Source organism: Mobula hypostoma, chromosome 3, assembly GCF_963921235.1.
Source record: "Mobula hypostoma chromosome 3, sMobHyp1.1, whole genome shotgun sequence".
Classification (NCBI taxonomy): domain Eukaryota; kingdom Metazoa; phylum Chordata; class Chondrichthyes; order Myliobatiformes; family Myliobatidae; genus Mobula; species Mobula hypostoma.
In genome coordinates, this window is record NC_086099.1 from 64,305,989 (window position 1) to 64,332,029 (window position 26,041).

General features: G+C 40.7%; 1 protein-coding gene across 4 annotated transcripts in view; it reads left to right on the top strand.

Annotated features, from left to right (window-relative positions):
* The first annotated feature begins 576 nt into the window (after positions 1 to 576).
* gabra2a (gamma-aminobutyric acid type A receptor subunit alpha2a) overlaps positions 577 to 26,041 on the top strand; it is a 241,636-nt gene continuing 216,171 nt past the window's right edge. The window contains exons 1-2 of one of the 4 annotated variants that reach the window (XM_063043210.1): positions 577 to 660; positions 2,499 to 2,588. In XM_063043210.1, coding sequence (XP_062899280.1) covers positions 2,509 to 2,588 — 80 coding nt within the window. In that variant the 5' untranslated portion in view covers positions 577 to 660; positions 2,499 to 2,508. Of the gene's footprint in view, positions 661 to 869; positions 1,203 to 1,562; positions 1,853 to 1,936; positions 2,196 to 2,498; positions 2,589 to 26,041 lie in introns of those variants that run through there. The other 3 variants (XM_063043208.1, XM_063043209.1, XM_063043211.1) reach the window with 3 other exon arrangements.

Below are 26,041 nucleotides of genomic sequence, written 5' to 3' on the forward strand. Positions count from 1 at the left end.
AAAAGGAGGGTTAAAAAGAAACCGTTAATACGTTTTATCTATCAGGTTACTCATTTTCTGCTCTTAATTGTTGAGTTACTTTATTGTCGTTCTTGCTTTCCACACCAGATAAAAGGAAACGGAGAATAAATACGGAATGTACGCTCACGACAGTAACCAAAAATACATACGTATTAAATTCGAATTATAAGCCGCCAAAAAGGTACACAAACACGCGTGCAGCAATATATTGGTCACAGTCGTGTTTATTCGATTTGTAAACAACATCGGAATTAAAAGATACACAATTGCCTATCAATTTATTTAACGTGAGGATAAAAACGTAATTCTAAGTAGCAGTTGTTGCAATAACGACAATTTTAGGTCCCTCAGACTATCAGTTCGGAATTGGACTAAGATACGGGTACCCGTTGTGAGTTTGCGGATGAGGAGCGGCGCAAGTAGGGATCAGTTAGGGCAAGCACATCAACATGCTTCATGCTAAACACACACATCGCATTCCAATTAAATTAAAACACGGCAGTCGATTGAAGTGAGATCTTGCATAAAACAGCGAACCGCTGCAGAACGACAAGGCAGAATTAAAAGACAGACGAAGAAATTTTAGTGCTTATCTGATGCAAACAGCACTGAATGGATTAAGTCGCTATCATCTTCCATGTAGGCAGAATGACTGTGGAGCCGGGCAGGGTTAAAAGGTTGTGTGTGTACAGGTGTGGAACTGAGAAACTGGGAAGAATGGGAACGAGAGGTGTGTGGGCTTGAAACTGGGCAGCGTGGGGAGGCAGGTTCTGCGGATGTGGAAATGGGCAGGGTGAAAAAGCCGGTGTGTACAGGTGTGGATGTGAACATGAACCGGGCAGGAAGGCGGGTGGTGTACAAGTGTCACACTGGGCAGGATGGGAGGTTAGGTCTGTATAGATGTGGGGCTGAGATGAGTGTGCAGTTGGCAGGATGGAAGTGTGTGTGTTTGTGTACGCGTGATGCTGGGCAGGATGGGAAGGTTGGGGGTGTACAGATGTAGAAGTGAGCAACGTAGGACCAGGCATTATATTGGTATTTAGGGCTAGGAGAGGAATTCTACGTAAAGAGGCAGGGGTAGAGGGAATGATCTGCAAATAGACCCAGTGATTGTGTGGGCTGGGGACATTTCCCTTTATAACGGATGGACTGTTATTATGACTTACCATGGGGCTGGAGAGGTACTGCTTTTCCTAATGGGATCGAATTTAAAGTGGGTTGTTTTGCAGAAAGGTGGGGAATGGGGCATTTTGTTACTCTACTTTCAGTTTAAGGGGATTTTATTTTAAATAAACCGGGGACGAATATATTTTGGATTGGGGGTATTTGCTTTACCACTGGCTCGACATGGAGTGGGTTTTATTTTGTAACATTCCTGGAGAGGTTGAGGAAGAAGGGTATGTAATGTTGCATTGCGCCAGGTTGGGTAATTCCTTCTTGCACTCGGGCCTCAGAGCGTCGATCTATCGGCAATTTGACGCAGCCTGCAAGCTAAGTGTCCACCCGTCACTCGGATATTCCGGAGGTTGTGTCAGCAGAGGGGCGCGCTCCTCTTCCGCGCGCGGGCGCGCGTTCCCGGCAGCGGGGCTGGGGCGAGCACGCGCGCGCGGACGGGCTCGCACAGCACTGTCGCCCAGCAGCAGCAGCAGCTCACTCGGAGCAAAGGCAACTTTGGCGTCTCAGGGCTGGCTGCTGGGTTGGCGCGGATTCCGGGTGCCGATCACTTCAGCGGGAGACAACCTCCTCCCTTTCCCCGCCCCGCTCTCTCTCGCCCTCTCTCCCCCTCCCCTCCCCTCCCCCCACCCAGCCCCCAGCCCTCGGGCACCCCCAGGTAAGAAGATGCAAGCGCTCCACCGCGTTCCTGACGTGGAGCCTGCTGCCCGCTCCTCACACGAGCAATCCCGAAAGGGGAGCAAACTCTCAGCTCCGGCGAAATGCTTCCCGCCCGCCGCATGCTCGCCCCTTGCAACCTGGGCTTCGCTGAAACCCCAACTGCAACAGCCCAGCTTCTTCTTTCTGTTTTTGCATCTGGACCTGTTTAATGATTTTCAAATGAATTGTATTGCGATGGCATCAGTCGTGAAGTGAAGCTTGCAAAATGTCCTAAAGTCTGTGGCCGCTATCACTGGCCCCTTCACTTTGATTCTGGAATCGGCCGTGTGACCCAAAACAGCGTGAGCTACTGGGGTGGGGGTGGGGGGGGGAATGATATATCTGTCCGCATATGGAAATATGATTTGCAGCATCTGATTGAAAATGCACGTTTCTAATTATTCTGAATGCAGCGAGGCGTAATAAACACACACCTGTACTTTGTTGGACCATGCAACTTAATGCTAATAATTGGTTTTGTCACATCAATTACGGTTCTTAAGTCAGGGAAAACTAAGAAGCACGATTCCGACACTTGTAGAGGTTTATGCAGTCTTAACATTTACCTTATGCTTTAGCTGTGTTGTGTTTTAACTTTATTTTAGAGGACCAGTCATGAAGAGAATTCTGACCATGAACAAATTTCTGCCTTCTGCCCTTATTAGTCTGGTGTTGGTGGTCTCTTGGCTAGCAGGGTGAGTAGATGAATATTGAACAGTTTTCACTCACTGCTTTCTGTAAAACCTTTTATGAATTTGTGTCAGGCAGGAAAAATCTGCCCAGTTTGTTTTAAGCAATTATCAGAAGCATGAACAGTAGGTGTGTAGTGTTTCTTTACACCACGAAAATCTGAAATAAATCCTTGTTTAAATGCCTTCGCATTCACTGGAACGTTTTGCTTCTTCAATCTCCAAGATGCTTATTGAAAATGTTAATGTGATTGTGGGCATAAGGCCATAATGTCACCTAAGCAGCTGAATTTCTCCATTGCACATTATATGCTTTAGATAAAAGCTATTGATGTATATTGCTGATCAAAAAAGATGCTGAAATCTGTAGATATACATTGAGAACTTGGATTGTGCTTCTATGCAAAATCACCATTTAATGTCAAATGTATCTGGTATTAAAAAGTAAAAACAATCAAAATATTATATTGGCCTCCAGGAAGACAATTAATTGGAATGTACTTCACTGTGTGAATGACAACAGACTGTTGGTTATGTTTTCAGTATGAGAATACTTTGGGTTTAAGGTAAAAAGCTATACTTATTGCTGCTATATGGAAAATTTTCATTTTATTATGGCTGGGGATGTAAACCTTCGGGTTGGATAAAGGCATTGGTGGAAAAATGTTAACTTAATCAAGCTAATGACTAAATACTCTTATTATTTGTAGTTTTATAGACAAATCAGGTGACATTTCACTTTACTCACTTTCAGAATTGCAACAGATTTAAAACCTCTAGGTGGAGTCAGCAGACAACTTCAGCAAAAAAAACACTTTCAATTGAGTGAGCAAGGCACTTAGTTAATTTTATGATAGCTTGTTTAAACAATTGAATGGTTAAGGAAAAATAATTCCATTGGTCACATGTCAAAACCTTTTCTAGAAGATGCTTTGCGATGCTTTATTAAAACGTTTTCAAGAGCCTATTAGAATTACATTTCGAACTTGAGCTAGTGTTGATGCTTTTACATAGGCTGAGAAACATTGATCCTACATTTGGCAGTAGTCAGCCATTCAGCTAGTTTTATTCCTTCATAAAAACATTGTAGGTTTTCTTGATGAATTTATTTGAACCTGTGCTAAAATAGTATTAGATTTAACCATATTCCTGGAGCTTCAGTACGACTACCGTTTTACTAAATAATGGGTCAAGAATTCCTGTTAGGGATTGTATAGCTAAAGGAAAAATTTAAGTGCTTTTGGTACATCCTGTATTTCTTTAGAAATTGAGGTTAAAAAGTCAATCTTGCTGTAAGGTTCAAGCAGCTTCTTTTAATATTTTCTTGTAAAATACCTTTGAGTTTGACTTTTTATGAGTAATAGATAATACTGCTGGAATATCACAGCTATGGTTTGTAGGCCAATTGATATCTCCTTTACCTACACTGACATTTTATTATCCTTAATTTGTCCTGTTTTAATTTGTAGACTTGCAAGTTTAGAAAGATCTACTCTTGGTATTGTTGCCTCATTAATAACTTCTAAATCAGATTCCTAACATCTGCTAGTGTATGGTATTTGAGGTACCTGTAAATTTAGCTAAATGTAGTTAGCTAAATGTTGTTAGGGATAAGAGAACACATTGTGTACCAAACTAGGATGTCATGACAAATGCAATGTTATTACACATTCTATTTGATAAACTAAGCTTATGCAAAGTTACACATTGAAAATTTTCAGCTGGTTGATTTTTAGACTTGTAAACTAAGTTGCTGTATATTGCATATCACAGTGAAATTTGTATAGGTATCATAATCGTTGATGTGTTTTTTCAGTAGCGTTATATTTTAACATCTAATGTGGATTATGAGACAATGCAGTTTTGGTGTATGAAGTTTAAAGACATGTCAATGCCTTGGAAGGCATATTATTTTCAGAACTGCAGAACTGGAATTGTTAGATTTTCCATGGTAGCAGGGTTTTTGATGTCAAATCAGTTAATAGGCTGAATCACTTGTATACATTTGTTAAGTATGTAAAATAATTTCTCTCTGAGTTTGTTATTTGCATTGCTTCTGAAAGGCAAAAAAAAAATCTGCATTAAAGCCCAGTTTAAAAATTTGGAGAATAATTCTGGTCTTAGTTCATAATAATTAGACGCATTTAAGTTTTACTATAAATTTTGCAACATATATGTAATCTGTGCATAATCAGTTTAAAAGTTATTATTAGTATCAGAATAGAACTTACAAAATAATGTTTAAGAATGACTAGAGTATTCAAAATGCATAATGCTAGGAACTAAAATGGCTATCATATGGACAGTGCTGTTTTGTTATGCCTGACATATGGGGCATCCTTGGCACCAAATCTGTAGGTGAAGCAAGCTTGTATCTTGACATGCATTAATATTTTTACAAGCAGCAGTCTCCATTCTTTATTCCTTTAGTCTTTTTATGAATCAGCTTGAAAGGAGATATTCATTATTATTATGACAAGATTTACAAATATCGCAAAAGCAATCATTGTTGAACTTTTCCAGATTCTTAATCTGTCAATGTAACACGACCATTTGCAGTAGTGTGCATTCATAGAATGTGAGGTAGTAGGGTTAACAAAAACTGAGCTAACATGATCCTGCAAGGATCTATTTTATATTAGTTTAAAACAAATAATTTATCTATAATTTGCAGTTTAACTTGAAATTGTTTATTATAAAGGCACTTGATAATTGGTGTATTTTCTCAAAATTACATGCTCACCATGGAATGTCACTGAGCAAAAAGTCAAAAGTATTGTCATTAAGTTTGTATGATATCTGGTGCCCTCCTCTATATCTGGCTTTGAAAGATATAATTTCCTTGAGATGAATTGATACATTGGAAACCACACGTATTGAAGGTCAAATCAAGTATTGTTAATTAAAGTGATTAAGTAAGTTGTCAGTGAATGCAAATAGATAATTTTGAACTCTACTTTTAAAATGAACAAGTGTCTGTCATTTTTAGGGACATTTGTATATGAAATGCAACTTAGAGTGGATGTTATAAGCATGCAGTATAATCCTTATGAAACACATTTTGCATTTGTTGCAGATTCATATGAGAGGAAAAGAAAACATTATTTCTACATGTTATATTAAATAGTTCCAACTGCTTTGAAAATATAACATTAAAATTGAAGGAAAGGTGTTGCATTCCAAGTGTATTTTGCATGCAGTGAAAGTTGCTCAGTGTCAAGACCTCTGAGGATCTAACCTGGTCCCAACATATCGGTGTAGTTATAAAGAAGGCAACACAGTGGCTAATCTTTATTAGAAGTTTGAAGAGATTTGGCATGTCAACAAATACACTTAAACACTTCTATAGTTGTACTGTGGAGAGCATTCTGACAGGCTGCATCACTGTCTGGTATGGGGGGAGGCTACTGCACAAGACCTACGAAGCTGCAGAGGGTTGTAAATCTAGTCAGTTCCATCTTGGGTGCTAGCCTACAAAGTACCCGGGACATCTTTAGGGAGCAGTGTCTCAGAAAGGTAGTGTCCATTATTAAGGATCTCCAGCACCCAGGGCATGCCCTTTTCTCACTGTTACCATCAGGTAGGAGGTACAGAAGCCTGAAGGCACACTCTCAGTGGTTCAGGAACAGCTTCTTTCCCTCTGCAATCCGATTCCTAAATGGACATTGAATCTTTGGACACTACCTCATCTTTTTTTTAATATACAGTATGTCTGTTTTTGCACATTTTTAACCTATTCAATGTAGGTAATTGATTTACTTGTTTAATTATTATTATGTTTTATTTTATTTATTACTTTTTTTTCTCTCTCTGCTAGATTATGCATTGCATTGAGCTGCTGCTAAGTTAACAAATTTCATGTCACATGCTGGTGTTAATAAATCTGATTCTGAGTTGTTCAGGGTCATGGATGTTATCATTTTTATTAAAAGTGTGCTTAGAAGTATGGCATGGGCTTGGGTAAGTCATAGAAACATAGAAAACCTACAGCACAATATAGGGTCTTCAGCCCACAAAGCTGTGCCGAACATGCCCCCACCTTAGAAATTACCTAGGGTTACCCATAACCCTCTATTTTTCTAAATAAGTCTTGCAACAGATAGTAAATATAATTGGACTGTTTCAGTAGGTGTGGCGAACTAGTCTTATTATAAAGGGGAAAAGCTACAAATGTAATAAAATAAAGCCAGAATTTGAATTACTCAATCTGCCAGGAAGGATAGATAGCCCTCACTAGTGTCCAGTAATAAATAGAGGATTATCATCAGTGAATTATTGAAAGCAAAGGCTTCAATTTCACATTTATGGAGTAGGATATTTAAACTTTTTGATTAGATTCCTTTTGTACAATTTGCTAACGGTTGCCCATAATTCCTCACTAAATACAGTATTTTCAATGGATGTGACTGTAAATAATATCCATATTGAGCACATGGATCCTGAAAATCTGTACAGTGCAAAAAAATTGAACCTGTTATTTAACCTTGCATATATTTTGTATAGCAATTGTATGAGTAATCAAAGAGCACATGTATAACTGAATGAAGTAATATTACAGTCTATTTCCTATTCAATTTTCTCTGCTGAACATTTCCTTCATTTAGCTATAAAAGATGTGAAAATTGCCCAGGGCTGCCAAGTCAACATTCACAAAAAGCTAGAGAATGATTCTATTCTCAAAAATAATTACAACAATACAGTCAGGTCCCCAATTATCAGAATCTTTGAAGAATCGATGATGCACAAGATGCTATGATCAGTAGGTGATTATGTAACATCAAATATTTAGGGATTGTTCTATTTGAGGAAGGTGGTGTGGCACACGAGGCTGTGCTATCATTATCTAAAAGAGAGCCAGGATTCCTTGAGAAATGGTACTGTTTTGACCACAGTTATATCTTGAGGCCTTAATGGTTACCTAGGTTAATTCGGTGAATATCTTGCTTCATGAGCTATTGTTTGAAATGAATGATTCTTTCTGGGTTGAGTGGATGTCATTTTTTCTCTCTGAATCTAAGGTATAACTGAAGGAGCATTAATTGATTCTCCATTGGAGCCAGCATTAAGCAATAACTTCTGCATCTGACTTGGAATTGCGTTAGTTATTGTCTATTTTGTGGTTTAATTGTAGTATTGTTTTACAAAAGTATTCTCAAGGTTTGATTGGAAACAAATTTTAATTGTAATTATGATTTACTTCACTTACAACACTTAAGCAAGTTGGTAAAGCAATTGCTTTTAAAAATTTCAGTCTATTTTTTGAAAACTCTACGTTTTGATCACGCACAATGCAATGCCTGTGACTGCTGGATTGGGCTGCCTGGTACTTTCTTCCCTATCTGCATTTCCTGTAGCATATAGATAGTTCAAGCATGCATGCAACTTTCACAAACTACCACAGCCTGTGATTTCAGCCTCTGAGGCCGATGTGAGAGCATCTTTCAGGAGGTTGAGCCCACAGAAAGCATCCAGCCCAGGTGATGTACCTGGCCAGGTACTAGAGCCCTGTACTGATCAACTGGCTGAAGTATTCACCAATATCTTTAGCCTCTCATTTTGGCAATCTGAGGTACCCATCTGCTTCAAAACAGGTTTTACTTATATCATTGCCTCAATGACTATTGTCCAGTAATGCTTACATTCACTGTGATGAAGTGTTTTGAGAGGTGGGTGATGAAACTTATCAACTTCTGCCTGAGAAACGACTTGGATCGGATTTGCTTACCATCACAATATGCCCACAACAGGGGAGTCACTTGGTGCAAGGTGACCTATATTCTAGATGTTCTTGTAGCCATAATATTCATGTGGCTGGTTAATTTAAGTTTCTGAGTAATCGCATTGTTTGGATCATATAGAACTTGATGGTTGTACCCTTGAATATCAAGAGTAGTTATTGAGACTGTCCCAAGATGGTAATTGAACAGTTCCTATATGTTGCAAATATTACTTATAGTCATACAGTCATAGTCATACTTTATTGATCCCGGGGGAAAATTGGTTTTCGTTACAGTTGCACCATAAATAATTAAATAGTAATAAAACCATAAATAGTTAAATAGTAATATGTAAATTATGCCAGGAAATAAGTCCAGGACCAGCCTATTGGCTCAGGGTGTCTGACCCTCCAAGGGAGGAGTTGTAAAGTGCCACAGGCAGGAATGACTTCCTATGATGCTCTGTGTTGCATCTCGGTGGAATGAGTCTCTGGCTGAATATACTCCTGTGCCCACCCAGTACATTATGTAGTGGATGGAAGACATTGTCCAAGATGGCATGCAACTTGGACAGCATCCTCTTTTCAGACACCACTGTCAGAGAGTCCAGTTCCATCCCCACAACATCATTGGCCTTACGAATGAGTTTGTTGATTCTGTTGGTGTCTGCTACCCTCAGCCTGCTGCTCCAGCACACAACAGCAAACATGATCGCACTGGCTGCCACAGACTTGTCACTTATTGATCTGTGCAATCATGTTGACTAGATCTTTCTGGAAACATGCATATGCTGCTTTATTTTCTGAGTAGCTGAGAATGGAACTGAACAAGGTGTAATTGTCAATTACCATCATCTCTGTTTGTTTTAATGATAAATAGGTTATTGCAGAAATGATTGGGCCTGGAACAATTGGATTGGGATGATTGATTTCCATAACCTGCAGCAATTTTCTTGTACATGGTATGACTTGTTCTCATTGACTAAGGTTTTATTAAGGTTCCTTCGTGTTTGTTGCACTTAGGCTATGTCCACACTAGACCGGATAATTTTGAAAACGCCAGTTTCACGTAAAAATGATAGGCATCCACAACAGACGTTTTTGAAAATACCTCCATCTACATTAAAACGGGTATTTGGGCAAACCTCCTACTGGACATGCGCAGGACACATCTACAGAAAACAAGCGAAGAAGAAACTGTATACTTGTTGCACGTTTGAAAGGAAATTGCCAAATGAAAGACTTGTTGCGCGTTGTCCAGTTACAGACTAGAAAAACTTAAAAGGAAATTGCCAAATGACAGACAGCTGTTGGCTCTCGCGCAGGAGGACTTAAAACTTAAAAAGCAAATACTGGAGCGTATGAAGGCAACCAGCTGGGAGTTCACAGACAGTTTGACCCGGCTGACGACGAACATTGAAAAACTGACTAACTCTGTTGCAGAGGGATTTGCAATGATGAGGAATATGATGGCTCCCCCCAGTACTTTTCACCGCCACAATACCAACCTCACAGCCACTACAACAGCTACACATACAGACACACAGACCCCCAGGTGGCCCCATCAACATCTTCCCCTCTCCCACAGAGGGGTCACCCTGGAAACATTTCCCTCAGCCATAGTCTCTTCATGGATGAAAGGGACGACAGCTACAACTAAACACAATAAGGCTTGTTACTGGGCAAAAGTGAAATTTGCTGTTACCTCATTTATTTGCCTTTACTTTTGCCATGTCTTTCTGTATTATTTTGCTGTATTTAACATGTCCAATAAAACGAGTTACTGGGCAAAAGTCGTTTTATTTTTACCTGAGTAAAAGTGAAACTTACAATTTTCCTTTTTTGGCCTTAACATTTTCACGTCAGTGCCAAACATAAGTTACTACTTAAAAATGACATTTTGGAAGTAGTGACATTGCACCTATTGAATGTTTGCACAAGCAATACATTCATAAAGCACCCTGTTAAATGTATAAAACATGTCTGCATCAGTGTTATCTTGTATTTCCATACAAGGTTACATGAGGCTGTTACACATCTATTGTCAGATATTGTTGTGGTGTTGGAGGCTGCGTTCAAGAAAACAATGAAATGCCATGCTGCTGCCACCATTTGTTCCAGCACGTCATGACAGCGGTTTTAAAAAGCTCCGGTTACCCCGTACACACTACAACACCCAACCGGCGTTCTCAGATTTAAACACTGTAGATAGCGTTTTAGAAAAGCTCCGTTTTCGGGGGAGGAAAACGCCGTTTCAGTGTGGAGAGAGGGTCAAAACGAACAGAAAAAGCTTTGGTTACGGATTTATCCGGTCTAGTGTGGACGTAGCCCGAGTTAATTGATGCTTTGATGCCATGGGCAATCACTCTCATTTCACTTCTGGAATTTAGTTCTTTTGTCTTTTTGTTTCACAGTTGTAATGAAGCCAGGAGCTATATGGTACTAATGAAACTGAGCCTAATGGAGTCGGTTATTAATGGTTAAGTTAGCTTAATAGCACTCTTGATCACACCTAAAGCCTTCCATCAGCTTGTTGATGTTTGAAAGTAGACTGGACTCGAATTGCTTGGATTGAATTTGTCCTGCCCTTTGTGTAACAGGTCATAATTAGGCAAATCTTAATTTTGGTTAAATACCTATGTTGTAACTATTGGAACAGCTTGGCTAGAGATGTGACTATTTCTGAGGTGCGTTTTCCACATTGCTGTTGTGGTTTAGTTTGGTTAGCTTTTGTGGTATCTAATAGACTCAGCTGTTTGTTCATTTTTTGTGGAGTGAAGACTGACTTCTGTGATAGCAGGGAGCTGTAGTAAAGTAAGTCAAGATGGATCATAGTAAAAAATATCTTTTTGTGTGTTGTTTCATTCTGCTTGGTGAATGTTTCAAGTATTCCTGCTTTAAGAGAATAAAAATACATTTAAAGTGTCATTTTTGATATTTCAGCTTCTGTGTTAGTCTTGCATGTTCTACTCATTATTTTGTGGTTTGTAAGATGTTTTAAAATATGTCTTTTCACTTTTCGATTTGTTGCTTGTGGGAACTCTTTGAGCTGGCTGCTCACTGTTGTTTGATACCCGAAAGCTGTCAACTGGCAATAGAAGATGGAAGTCTACTCCACATGGGTTACTGGACCATTGTGCACATTTTCCTCTGTTGTTGGCCAGCATCCTTGCTTCAAAGCTAGCTGCAGAATCCAAGGCATTATTTCCTTTGTGTATGGTTTTTTATGCTTTTATTTTCCAAAATTGTTGCTGGCGTTCTTCAAATAACATTTTTTGATTGTCATTTATTTATTTTTGTTAGTATATACTTCAGAAGTCTGTTTCTAAACAAAAAAAATTGTGAGATGCCCACACCAGTGCATATTTCATTTGGGAAGTGGTATATTTGCACAGCAAATTTATACTTCCGAATGTATCCACATTGAAAGATCAGTTTATGGACTCATTACAAAATACAATTTTGAGCAATGGCATTTTCTCCAGTTAGCCTTTCAGTTGAATTAGTCCCTTTTACATCAACCAGATTTGTATCAGAAAATAGTGGTTAAAATTCATACAAATCCAGGAAGTAATACATAAAACAGAAGGTTCTGTCCTTGCTTTTTTATTCTGCTGTTCTAATCCCATGACAATTTAGCTGATAATGTTTGGCAGTACCTTTTATTGATATTTATTGCATTGAAAGTTATAACTGGTCAAATTAGATAGCTGGTTTGTTTGGTTATTAGTACATACATACAATCATAGTTTTCTTAAAAAAGCAAGCTGTGAAATTGATAGTTGTTTTAAACTGCATAGAAGTTTAAGCCTTCATTGTGTATTTACTTAAATGATTGATATCTTTAAGAAATTAATAAGGTATTACTGCTCAAATATCTCCAGTTTTAAGGATTTTTTTTTACTGATCGCTTTTAAAGGAAATTATTAGACCAAAATTGTATTAAACTTCTGAAAAACTGGAGCTGCGAAAAAGGTTAGTTAACAAGTGACCAATGATTTTTCATCTCTACAAGAGGTATTTTCGATAAGGTTAAGGAAACTCGAAGAAAACAGAACCATTTTAGAATGACCTGGAGCTTTGAAGCAGTTGAAGTGGTTTAATGTGCATAAATTAAGGGGCTGCTGTTCATAATTAGAGGTCAAGATTTCTTCTAGTCTTTTGGAATATTTATTGTAGGCTACTTATTCCAAGTGAAATTTTAATTTCTAATGAGTCAGATTTAAACAAGGGGCGATTCCAGCATACTTTGGAGTTTACTGATCTGTTTTGAGCGATTCTAGAAGGAATACTGACTGGAACATTAGAATGCTTATTGGAGAGGTTGAGTCTTGATACAGCGGTTAATACTGTATTCTGAACATTTTAACTCTGCTCAGCATGTTCAAAGTATATAAGTATTATTTATTTTTGTCTTTTCTATGCCAGTTATTTCTACAGCATGTAGAGCCATGCATTTGCTGTCAGTAGGCCAGCTTCAGATTTTAGATAATACGTGGTATTGTTATGGATTGCATTCAAACATTTTTATTAATAATTAGTGATTTCTTGCAGGAAGTAGCAATGCCTTATATAACTCACAATCAAATTAGTTAAGATTCTGTGTGTATAACCATATCAATTTGCTGTTTTTTAGTCAAACTTGAATCACAGACAGGTTGGGATGGGGAAAAAAAAAGAGTCTTGGCCTGCTAAGAACAGCAGAAGGAGAGGCTTGACGTATTTAGCTATCATTTCTGTAGTGAATTAATAATTAATTAATCAGAGGTGATGGGCAGTACATGATCTAACTATCTAGGCTTGTTGATTCATCCTGATTCAATGCATCTCTTGCATATCAATAAATACAAATTTTTGTCGGCATGCCACACTATGTATAGGTCAGTACTAGTAATTGCCTTCCATTATATGTAATAGGTCTCAACCATACATTCAGATCAGATAATTTTATGAGCAAGCAGAGAGGAGTGAATTGTAAATGTCAGTAGTCTCTTGGATGTATATAACTAATTTCCTGAAGAGTTCTTCTCTCATCAATATAAATAATGCATGTGCAGTAGTTTATTGTTGACTAATGTATGCAGCAAATTAACACGCTTGGATTTTATGAATTTTAACTTCAAAATTTTGTGATGCAAGTAAAAATTGGAGGTCATTTAGTAATAACAGTTGTATCTTGGGTGATCGGAAGGCCCAAAGTAATAAGCATGATGCTTGGGGATTCTCAAATCTTTTGAAGTAGCTGTCTGTTGATTTTGGCCGGCCAAATTATAGATGAGAATGAGTATCTTTGGGTATCAAAGTATCCTGTTTCCTAGATTGCAATGGATCTGTATTCAAGCTTACTTTTATGTAGGCAATCGAAGGTAGAGGCACACTAAAATAAATGACGCTGGATGTTAAAGATTACTTTAATTGTCACTTGTACAGCACATTGAAACATACAGTGAAATCTGTTGTTTGCATCAATGACTAACGCAGTTCAAGGTGTGTTGGGGGGCAGCCCACTAGTGTCACCATACTTCTGGGGCCTAAATGGCATACCCAACTTAATAACCCAGGCTCGCATGTTTTTGGAACACCTGGAGGAAACCCACGTGATCACAAACTCCTTACAAACAATGACGGAATTAAACCCCAGTCTTACAGCTAGCACGGTAAAGTGTTATGCTAACTGTGCTGCAGTTGAGAAGTACCCACAGTTTCCCATCAATCTGCTGATGGTTACTACTTCAATGCCAGGAGCTAGTTGGGAACTCCTGCTTGAATGTGCCAAGTTGCATTTTGCTTGCACATTCTCTGGGCAATCTGCAAGAATGGAAGCGATATCCACTTATTCCAGGGACAGAGGTGTCATAGACCCGACTGAACAGTGGCAGTCATCCAAGTTTCAGTACTCCGATTCCCCAGAGTATGGTTAGCGGCTGCTGTCCCTTTAAGACTCAGACTGCCAATTATTGCCCGCCACATTCCTTCATGGAAAGTCTGTACTTCAAGGTTTTGTGCTGAGCACTCGGTGCTCAATCATAAGAGTTCCATTTCTAGTTCTACTGTTTGTGGTTTCACCTTTAGATTTTGTTTGTGTTGTCTTGTTTATTTTGAGTCTGAGTTAATTCTAGACCTTACTCTGCACTTGGGTTTGCCACCATCCACAGCTCTCTCGTTACAGCATGATTGAGCCATCGTGAATCCGACTGAGTATGAATGGAGGGTGAAATGCATTGGCCTACCAGGGAGCAAATGTAGCCTGATACGACAACATGCTTCAGGAGATCCTCACCACTCCAGAAACTCTGCGACTTTGGTAGGCAGAATCTGAGTTTGGCCGGCGAGGCTGCCAGTTCTGGGCATGTTCTAGTTGGAGACTCTGTCAATACTCGTGAGGCATCGCTGCATCTGTTGGCTTCCAAGTGGTACGATGGTGACCCTGAAGTATGCAGAGGTTTCCTGGTACAGTGCATCTTGGCCTTGAACTTACAACCATCCATTTTCCCATCGGAATGCAGTAAGGTAGCCTATATAGTGCTTATCAGGGAAAGTGAAGAGGTGATAGACAGGAGCTACAGGGAGGTAGTCATCCCTAGGCTACAGGAATCAGTAGTCATCCCTATGCTACAGGAGTCAGAACACTGGGTCACTGTCAAGAGAGGGAAGGGAAATGCCCAGATAGTGGAGAGCACCCCTGTGGCTGTCCCTCTCAGCAACAAATATCTTGTTCTGGATGCTGTTGAGGGGGATGACCTGACGGGGGATGCCCACGGTGACCGGGTCTCTGGCACTGAGCCTGGCGCTGTTGTGCAGGAGAGAAGGAGGGTGAAGAGAAATGCGTGAGTCGTGGGGGATTCCATAGTCAGGGGAACAGACAGGAGATTCTGTGAGCCTGACAGAGATACCCGCATGGTGTGTTGCCTCCCAGGTGCCAGGGTACGGGATGTCTCGGATCGGGTCCTGAATATTCTAAAGGGGGAGGGTGAGCAGCCAGTTGTCTTGGTACATGTTGGTACCAATGACATAGATAGGACAAAGGTCCTGAAGAGAGATTTCCAGGAGTTAGGAAGGAAACTGAGAAGCAGGACCTCCAGGGTAGTAATCTCGGGATTGCTACCTGTGCCACGTGCTAGCGAGGGCAAGGGTAGTCGGATCAGGCAGATGACTGCGTGGCTGAGAGACTGGTGTAGGGGGCAGGGCTTCAGATTCTTGGATAATTGGGATCTCTTCTGGGGGAAGTATGACCTGTTCAAAAAGGACAGGTTACACCTGAACCCGAAGGGGACCAATATCCTGGCGGGAAAGTTTAATAGAGCTGTTAGGAAGGGTTTAAACTAATTTGGCAGGGGGATGGGAACCGGAATGATAGAGCGGAGGAAGGGGAAAACAGAAATAAATCTAAGATAGTGAGCAGTAAAGATGTCAGGAAAGACAGGCAGGTGATGGGGCGAATGTGTAGCCATTGGGATGAGTTGCAGTGCAATAAAGTTGCAGTGAAATCAAAGCAAAAAGTATCAAATACTGGTCTTAAGGTGTTGTACTTAAATGCAAGCAGCATAAGAAATAAGGTGGATGATCTTGTTGTATAGCTACAGATTGGCAGGTATGATATTGTGGCCATCACTGAGACCTGGCTAAAGGATGCATGTCTCTGGGAGCTGAACGTCCAAGGATACATGGTGTATTGGAAGGATAGGAAGGTAGGCAGAGGGGGAGGCGTGGCTTTATGGGTAAGAAATGATATTAAATCATTAGAAAGAGGTGATATAGGATCGGAAGGTGCAGAATCTTTATGGGTTGAGCTAAGGAATAGCAGGGATAAAAGGACCCTGCTGGCGGTTATTTATAGGCCTCCAAACAGCTGCTGGGATGTGGACTACAAATTACAACTGGAAATAGAAAAGGCTTGTCAGAAGGGCAGTGTTATGATAATTGTGGGGGATTTTAACATGCGAGTAGATTGGAAAAATCAGGTTGGCACTGGATCTCAAGAGAGAGAATTTGTAGAATGTCTGCGAGATGGCTTTTTAGAACAGCTTGTTGTTGAGCCCACTAGGGGATCAGCAGTACTGGATTGGGTATTGTGTAATGAACCGGAGGTGATTGGAGAGATTGAGGTGAAGAAACCCTTAGGAGGCAGTGATCATAACATGATTGAGTTCACTGTGAAATTAGAAAAAGAGAAGCCGAAATCTGATGTGTCAGTGTTTCGGTGGAGTAAAGGAAACTACAGTGGCATGAGAGAGGAACTGGCCAAAGTTGACTGGAAAGAGACACTGGCGGGAAGGACGGCAGAGCAGCAGTGGCTGGAGTTTATGCGAGAAGTGAGGAAGGTGCAAGACAGGTATATTCCAAAAAAGAAGAAATTTTCGAGTGGAAAAAGGATGCAACCGTGGTTGACAAGAGAAGTCAAAGCCAAAGTTAAAGCTAAGGAGAGGGCATACAAAGAAGCAAAAATTAGTGGGAAGACAGAGGATTGGGAAGTCTTTAAAACCTTACAAAAGGAAACCAAGAAGGTCATTAAGAGAGAAAAGATTAACTATGAAAGGAAACTAGCAAATAATATCAAAGAGGATACTAAAAGCTTTTTCAAGTATATAAAGAGTTAAAGTCAGGTGAGAGTAGATATAGGACCGATAGAAAATGATACTGGAGAAATTGTAATGGGAGATGAGGAGATGGCAGAGGAACTGAACAAGTATTTTGCATCAGTCTTCACTGAGGAAGACAGCAGGATACCGGACGCTCAAGGGTGGCAGGGAAGAGAAGTGTACGCAGTCACAATTACGACAGAGAAAGTACTCAGGAAGCTGAATAGGCTAAAGGTCGATAAATCTCCTGGACCAGATGGAATGCACCCTCGTGTTCTGAAGGATGTAGCTGTGGAGATTGCGGAGGCATTAGCGATGATCTTTCAAAAGTTGATAGATTCTGGCATGGTTCCGGAGGACTGGAAGATTGCAAATGTCACTCCGCTATTTAAGAAGGGGGCAAGGAAGCAAAAAGGAAATTATAGACCTGTTAGCTTGACGTCGGTGGTTGGGAAGTTGTTGGAGTCGATTGTCAAGGATGAGGTTACAGAGTACCTGGAGGCATATGACAAGATAGGCAGAACTCAGCATGGATTCCTTAAAGGAAAATCCTGCCTGACAAACCTATTACAATTTTTTGAGGAAACTACCAGTAGGCTAGACAAGGGAGATGCAGTGGATGTTGTATATTTGGATTTTCAGAAGGCCTTTGACAAGGTGCCACACGTGAGGCTGCTTAACAAGATAAGAGCCCATGGAATTACAGGAAAGTTACATACGTGGATAGAGCGTTGGCTGATTGGCAGGAAACAGAGAGTGGGAATAAAGGGATTCTATTCTGGTTGGCTGCCGGTTACCAGTGGTGTTCCACAGGGATCAGTGTTGGGGTCGCTTCTTTTTACATTGTACATCAACGATTTGGATTATGGAATAGAGGGCTTTGTGGCTAAGTTTGCTGATGATACGAAGATAGGTGGAGGGGCCGGTAGTGCTGAGGAAACGGAGAGTCTGCAGAGAGATTTGGATAGATTTGAGGAATGGGCAGAGAAGTGGCAAATGAAGTACAATGTTGGAAAGTGTATGGTTATGCACTTTGGCAGAAAAAATAAACAGGCAGACTATTATTTAAATGGGGAAAGAATTCAAAGTTCTGAGATGCAACGGGATTTGGGAGTCCTCGTACAGGATTCCCTTAAAGTTAACCTCCAGGTTGAGTTGGTAGTGAAGAAGGCGAATGCAATGTTGGCATTCATTTCTAGAGGAATAGAGTATAGGAGCAGGGATGTGATGTTGAGGCTCTATAAGGCGCTGGTGAGACCTCACTTGGAGTACTGTGGGCAGTTTTGGTTTCCTTATTTAAGAAAGGATGTGCTGACGTTGGAGAGGGTACAGAGAAGATTCACTAGAATGATTCCGGGAATGAGAGGGTTAATATATGAGGAATGTTTGTCCACTCTTGGACTGTATTCTTTGGAGTTTAGAAGAATGAGGGGAGACCTCATGGAAACATTTTGAATGTTAAAAGGCATGGACAGAGTGGATGTGGCAGAGTTGTTTCCCATGATGGGGGAGTCTAGTACGAGAGGGCATGACTTCAGGATTGAAGGGCGCCCTTTCAGAACAGAAATGCGAAGAAATTTTTTTAGTCAGAGGGTGGTGAATCTATGGAATTTGTTGCCACGGGCAGCAGTGGAGGCCAAGTCATTGGGTGTATTTAAGGCAGAGATTGATAGGTATCTGAGTAGCCAGGGCATCAAAGGTTATGGTGAGAAGGCGGGGCAGTGGGACTAAATAGGATAAAATGGATCAGCTCATGATAAAATGGCGGAGCAGACTCGATGGGTCGAATGGCCTACTTTTTGCTCCTTTGTCTTATGGTCTTATGGTCTTGTATCATCTCGCTTCTTACAGAAAGAGCCCTTGCCTGGGCCACTGCACTCTAGGAGCAGGATTCACCGATCTGTGCCAGTGCAGACCACTATTCAGAGACTTTGAGGAGGGTGCTCTATCTATGCTGAAGACCTCCAAGCAAGAAAATTGCAAGTCTGAGTATTCTGGAGGTACTCTAGACAAATCAGATTAACTGGGGTCAGAGGTCGAGCACTTAACAGGTAATTCAGGAGGCACATCATAGGTTGTCTCAAAGGTATTTCAGGAGGTAACTCAGAAAATGCCTTGGGCCCCTTTTGGAGGCATTTCGTTTTGCACTGGTCTGACCAGCCCAAACTGATGCCAGGTAGTCCAACTGACTCTGACCCAGAGTGAGTGGTATTTCTGGGAAGCGAATGAGATGGAGCAGGAGATTGATTTCACCTGCTGGCCAATCCTGAGCTTCAGCAGGGATGTTTGGTGGCCGATCTGCCCCAGCACCAAAGGCCTCCCAGCCCCAGGGCCATGGCAACAAGCCACAGACTGAGATGCAAAAAGGGGATTTTTAATCTTCTGGCCAGTCTGAGGTCCCAAAAAAAAAAAATCCCCACTGCACTGGAGTCAGTAAAGGCATCTGGAGAATGTTTTTGGGCTCCCCATGAAAGCAACATGGAGTGCATGACTCTGGAAGGAGCCGAACTGAGATTGAGGCTAGCAACCATCACAACTCTCCCTACGCTGGATGGTCCTGGGAGTTTCCAGAAGCTTGTCCAGCGCCTCCACAGTAAATAAAGCACATCTCCCTCATTCTTCGCTCTCTTTCAGCTCCAGAGAGCCTGGTCTGGCCTATTTGCATAGGCTCCTCGAAGGCTGGATTTTAAAACGTTGACTGCTAATTTTTGTCTGCCTCATTCCTTCATTGAAAAGTCTCTACTTAAAGGCCTTATGCTGAGCACTCGGAGCTCAATCTTAGGGGTTCCATTTTTAGTACCACTGTTCGTGATTTTACCTTGGATTTCGTTTGAGTCATCTTGTTTACTTTGAGTCTGAGGTGAGTGCATTCTAGACCTTACTCTACTCTTGGGTTGACCACCATCCGTAGCTCTCTCTTTACAGAAGGAGCAAGTCCGTTTGTTTCAGTGAAGAGGAGAAACCATAAGGCATAAAAATTATTTTACTCCAATGTTTTGTATTTCCATACTTTGATTTCTTAGAAGGAGGATATTTTGCTCATCAAACGTAATGGTGCTTTCCCACTTCTGTTTACCAGACCTCGATTACCTCGTGATTAAGAATCATCCATTTTACCTGCTGTGGGAGATCTCAGTGATCATTTTTGTAACGGTCTATAATCCATCTCAGGCCAATGTCATATAGGCTCTAGATGAACTGAGCGATACAATCAACAGGCATGAAACAGCACATCATTTTGGGGGATTTTAATCAGGCCAACTTGAAAACATCTCTAAATAATTACAGTATTATCAACAAATCACTTGCCGTCCCAGAGGAAGCAGCACACTGGACCACTGTTACACTAAGATCACGAATGCCTACCGTGCTATTCCACACCCATACTTTGGAAAGTGTGGTCACCTGGCTGTACTTCTACTACCTGAGCATAGGCAGAGACTGAAGACTGCAGCACTAGTAGTGAGAACCAAGAAGGTATGGATAAGGAAAGCAGAGGAGTGCATACAGGACTGCTTTAAATCAGTGGACTGGACTGTATGAGGATGTGTATGCCACAGTTGTCATTGACTTCATTAAAACCTGTGTGAATGAGTATGTACCTATGAAAACTCGCTGTACGTTCCCAAACCAAAAGCCGTGGATAAACCAGGAGGTTCATAGTCTGCTGAGGGCTAGATCTGGGGCATTTAAGTCTGGTGACCCAGTTCTGTACAAGAAAACCAGATATGACTTGTGGAGGGATATTTCAAAAGCTAAGAAACAATTCTAAGGGAGTCTGGAGGCGATGTCGGATGCACATCAACTCTGGAAGGATTTGCAGGACTTTACTTCCGACAAAGCGAAACCAAACATCAGGAATGACAGTGATACTTCACTACCAGATGAGCTCCAAGCTTTTTATACTTGCTTTGAAAGGGAGAATAAAACTACAGTTGTGAGGATCCCGGCAGCATTCAGTGACCCTGTGATCTCTGTCTCAGAGGCCGACGTCAGGCTGTCTGTCTTTCAGGACGGTGAACCCTGGCAAGGTAACAGGCTGTGACGGAGTACCAAGTAATGCTTTGAAAACTTGTGCCAACCAACTGAGCAGGGTATTCAAAGATATTTTCAATCTTTCATTGCTACGGTTGGAAGTTTCCACCTGCGTCAAAAGGGCAACAATTATACCAGTGGCCAAGAAGAGTAGTACGAGCTGCCTTAATGACTATCGTCCAGTAGTGCTCACATCTACGGTGATGAAATGCTTCAAGATGTTGATCATGGCTAGAGCCAACTCCTGTCTCAGCAAGGACCTGGAGCTACTGCAATTTGCCTATCACCATAATAGGTCTACAGTGGACACTGTCTAAATGATCCTCGACGTGGCCTTGTATCACCTAGACAATACAAACATCTATGTCAGGATGCTGTTCATTGACGAGCTTGGCGTTTAACACCATCAGTCCTGATGGAAAAACTACAGAACCTGGGCATCCATACCTTCCTCTGCAACTGGATCCTCGACTTCCTAACTGGAAGACCACAACCTGTGTGGATTGGTAAGAACATCTCCACCTTGCTGACAGTCAACATTGGCGCACCTGAGAGATGTGTGTTAGCCCACTGCTGTACTTTCTCTAAACTCATGACTTGTGCTTAGGCATAGTTTAAAGTTGCTGATGATACAGCCATTGTTGGCATTATCTCAAAAGGTGACGAGAGTGCCTAAAAGTGTGAGATATACCAGCTGGTTGATTGGTGTCGCACTCAACGTCAGTAAGACCAAAGAGCTGATTGTGGACTTCAGAAAGGATAAGACGAGGGAACACAAACCAGTCTTCAAAGAGGGATCAGAAGTGGAGAGAGTGAGCAATTTCAAGTTCCTGGGTGTTAATATCTCTGAGAATCTAACCTGGTCCCAATATATCGATGCAGCTATAAAGAAGGAAAGACAGCTTGTATATTTCATTAGGAGTTTGTGGGGATTTGGTTTGTCACCTAAAACACTCAAACTTGTGCTGATGTACAGTGGACAGCATTCTGACCGTCTGCATCATTGTATGGTATGAGTGCGGGGGGGGAGAGTGGCTACTACACAGGATTGAGGATTGAAGTAAGCTGCAGAGAATTATAAAATTGGTCAGCTCCATCATGGGTACTAGCTTCTGTAGTATCCAAGACATCGTCAAGGAGTGGGGCCTCAGAAAAGTGGCTTCCATCATCAAGGACCCTCACCACACAGAGCATGCCCTCTTTTCACTGTTCCCATCAGGTAGGAGGTACAGGAGCCTGAAGGCACACACTCAGTGATTCAGGAACAGCTTCTTCCCCTCTGCCATCAGATTTCTGAATGGATGTTGAACCCATGAACACTCCCTCACTAGTTTTTTTTAAAAATTCTGTTCTTGCGCCACTTATCTCAGCTATTTAACATACAAATATATACTTACTGTAATTCAGTTTTATTTTATGTATTATCACATATTGCATTGTACTGCTGCCACAAAGTTAATAAATTTCATGATTTATGCCAGTAATATTAAACCTGATTCTGATTCAAGTCTGACAGCTCTTACAGGAATTCCATCAATGCTATTCACTGTACTTATTTCCCTATAACCTATTCCACTTCATTTACCTAACAACTCTACCCTGAGTATCGCACTACCTATATAGCCAGCTAACATAACATAAGTTATTTGGGTTGTGGGAATGAACTGAAGCACCTGGGGAAACTCGAAGAGAATTATATACTTCATGCAAGCTCAGCCAGATGAATTTATATTTTCTGATGAATTCATGTTATATATCTCGTCTCCAGTGAAGATATTAAATTGAATTGAATGTTTTGAAAGTTTTAAAAATTTGTAAGTTTTTTTGTTGAAATTTTTATTAATTTATATAATTTTTCAATGCTTCTGAAGCATTCAAAATCTTCTGCCAGGTTTGATTGTTGACTGAGATGAGCATCTTGAACATTTTTCATTACCATTTTGAATGGCTCCACCAGAGTCATTAGGTAGCAATTTCCAAAGCTTTACCACCCTTTGGATAAAGAAATATCTATTTAACTCTGTTCGGAATGTCTTGCATCTTATCTAGATGTCTGGGCTGTGAAAAGCATAATCCTCGAATCTTCCATACCACACATAAATTTACTGCTCCTCATTTTACTAAACTTGTTTCTATATCCTAGGTAATTTCTAAAGTAAGTACATGTTTGGCATAGCATTGTGTGAGCCGAAGGGCCTGTATTCTGCTGTAGGTTTTCTATGTTTCTAAACTCAAGATGGCGTAATCTTCTCAGACAATGAACCTTCAATCCTTGGAGTTAATCTGGAGAAGCTTTGCAGCACATTCTCCATTGCAAGTATATCCTTGAGCTGAGAGACCAATATTCTAAATGAATCCAAGGCCATGTATAATTGGAACTGAAAGTCACCGTCCAATATAATGTTTGCCTTCCTGATTGCTTGCAGAGGTTGCACACTATAGTGATTTATGTACGAGGACAGCCAGTTCCCCTGGACACCAATGCCTTTTGATCTTTCTTCATTTTGTGAAAAGTACATTGTTTTGATTTCTCCTCTACCAAATTTATTCTGACTTGTAATCATCTGCCTAGTTTGTCTTTATGCCACTGAAGCCTTTTGCAACCTACCAGCCGACACTATCACCTAGTTTTATATTAAGTGCAAACTTTAAATATACATAACACTTGGAAATGAATAGAAAGTCAACATTTTGGGCTGAGACCCTTATTTAGGGCTGAGATGGAAGGGGAAGATGTCTGAATTAAAAGGTGGGGGGAGGGAAAAAAAGGCTAGCTGGAAGGTGATGGGGTGAAGCCAGATGTGAAAAGCTGGGGCTTTAAAATCAACTACTGGGTTATCCCACCAGCCTCTAACACCAAAATTACCTGTTTATTCCTACAGTCTGTCAATGAACTCTGAATTCATGCTGGTATTTTGCATTCTAATTTTGTTTGATAATTCCTTAATGAAGATCTAAATTCACCATATCATCTGGTTCAGAAAGCAGCTATTCATTTGGTAATTCCTTAACAATTTTTTGAAAGAATTACTCAATATGTCCTATGTTCTTCCTCTTTCCTTAATAGCTCTTCTTAATTACTTTTTAATCATGTATCAAATTTGATTTGGAAACTAACTATTGAATCTGCTATATGCATGTTTGTTTCTCCTTGGTTCTTCTGCCAGTTGTATTGAATTGATATCTCCTGATTACTAACTCACTAGACAGAAGAACCAAGTCTTTTTGCCTACTCTTCCAAAAACCCTCTATTCTAAACATCTCTTAATCTTCTCTGCTCTATGGAGTTATTCTCTGGTGTCCCTCATTTTTGACACCATCTTGCAATGTCTGCCATCTTTCCAAAGCCCTAATTCATTCTCTTAAGTATGGAGCCTAAAATTAGTAGTAACATTTTAATTGGGGCTTAACCTTCAATCAACCGAGTGGTTGAGCAAGAACATAGCAGATGAAATATAGGGCTGGAAAAGGGCCAGTAACAAAATGAAGGATCCCACCTACCCTGCTCATGGACTGTTTCAGCCACTCCAATCAGAACTAGTAATATCCACGCCAGGACCACCAGACTCAAAAACAGTTACTTTCCCCAAGTCTTAAGGCTGATCTACACCTCCGTTCACTAATCTGCCCACCACCACTACTTTATCATTTCCTTTCAGTCACCTTGTGTACAGACATGCCTAGTATCACTAGTATCACATACAATCAGTCTGTATATAAGCTATCTTTTGCATTTATGTTTATTCTGTCTTTTTAATTCTTGTGTTTTTAAATCTTATTCTGGATTTTTTTTGTACTGCATGGGATCTGGGGTAATAATTATTTCATTTCTCTTTACATTTGTGTATTGGAAATGCAAAGAAAGCATGACAGCGCCTCTACCTCCTTAAAAGGCTGCAGAGATTAGGCGTGACATCAGAAACCTTGAGACGAACGTCTATAGATGTATAGTGGAAGTGTATTGACTGGCTGCATTACGGCCTGATATGGGAGCACCAATGGCTTTGAATGGAAAATCCTACAAAAGATCGTGGATTTGGCCCAGTACATCACGGGTAAAGCCATCCCAACCATTGAGCATGTCTACAGTGCCTATGAAAGTATTCACCCTGCCCTCCCCCTCAGAAGTTTTCACGTTATATTGAAACACCTTGCATTTAATTTGGCTTTTCTGAGATTGTTCAACAGAAAAAGACTCTTCTGTGTCAAAGTGAAATAATATCTACCGAGTGATTTTTAAATTAATTACAAATGTAAAACACAAATTAATTGATTGCATAAGTATTCACCCCTCCTTTAATATATCACACCAAATCATCACTGGTGCAGCCAATTGGTGTTATAAGTTATGTAATTAGTTAAATGGAAATCTTTTTTGGATATCCGTGTACAACAAAGGTGATTTGATTGATTGTAGTAAGAATACACCTATATCTGGAAGGTCCAATTGCTGGTGAGTCAGTATCCTGGGAAAAAAAACTACACCGTGAAGACAAAAGAACACTTCAAGCAACTCCACGTAAAAGTAATTGAAAAGCACAAGTCAGGAGATGGACACAAGAACATTTTCTAGTTACTGAATATCCCTTGAAGTACAGTTAAGTCAATCATCAAGAACGGGAAAGAATTATGGCACAGCTGTAACTCTACCGAGAGCAAGCTGTCCTCAAAAACTGAGTGACCTTGCAAGAAGGGGACTAGTGAGGGAGGCCACCAAGAGACGTATGACAACTCTGGAGGAGTTGCAAGCTTCAGTGGCTGAGATGGGAGAGACTCTGCATACAGCAACTGTTTCCTGGGTGCTTCACCCATTGCAGCTTTATGGGAGAGAGGCAAAGAGGAAGACACTGTTGGGGGAGATAAACTCACTTGAAATCTTGGCTAGAGTTTGCCAGAAGGAATATGGGAGACTCTGAAGTCAGCTGGAAGAAGGTTCTATGGTCTGATGATACCGAAATTGAGCTATTTGGCTATCAGACTAAATACTATGTTTGGCATAAGCCAATCACCGTACATCATAAAAACACACCATCCCTAACTTGAAGCATGGTGATGGCTGCATCATGCTGGGAGGTTGCTTCACTACAGCAGGCCCTGGAAGGCTTGTGAAGGTAGAGGGTAAAATGAAT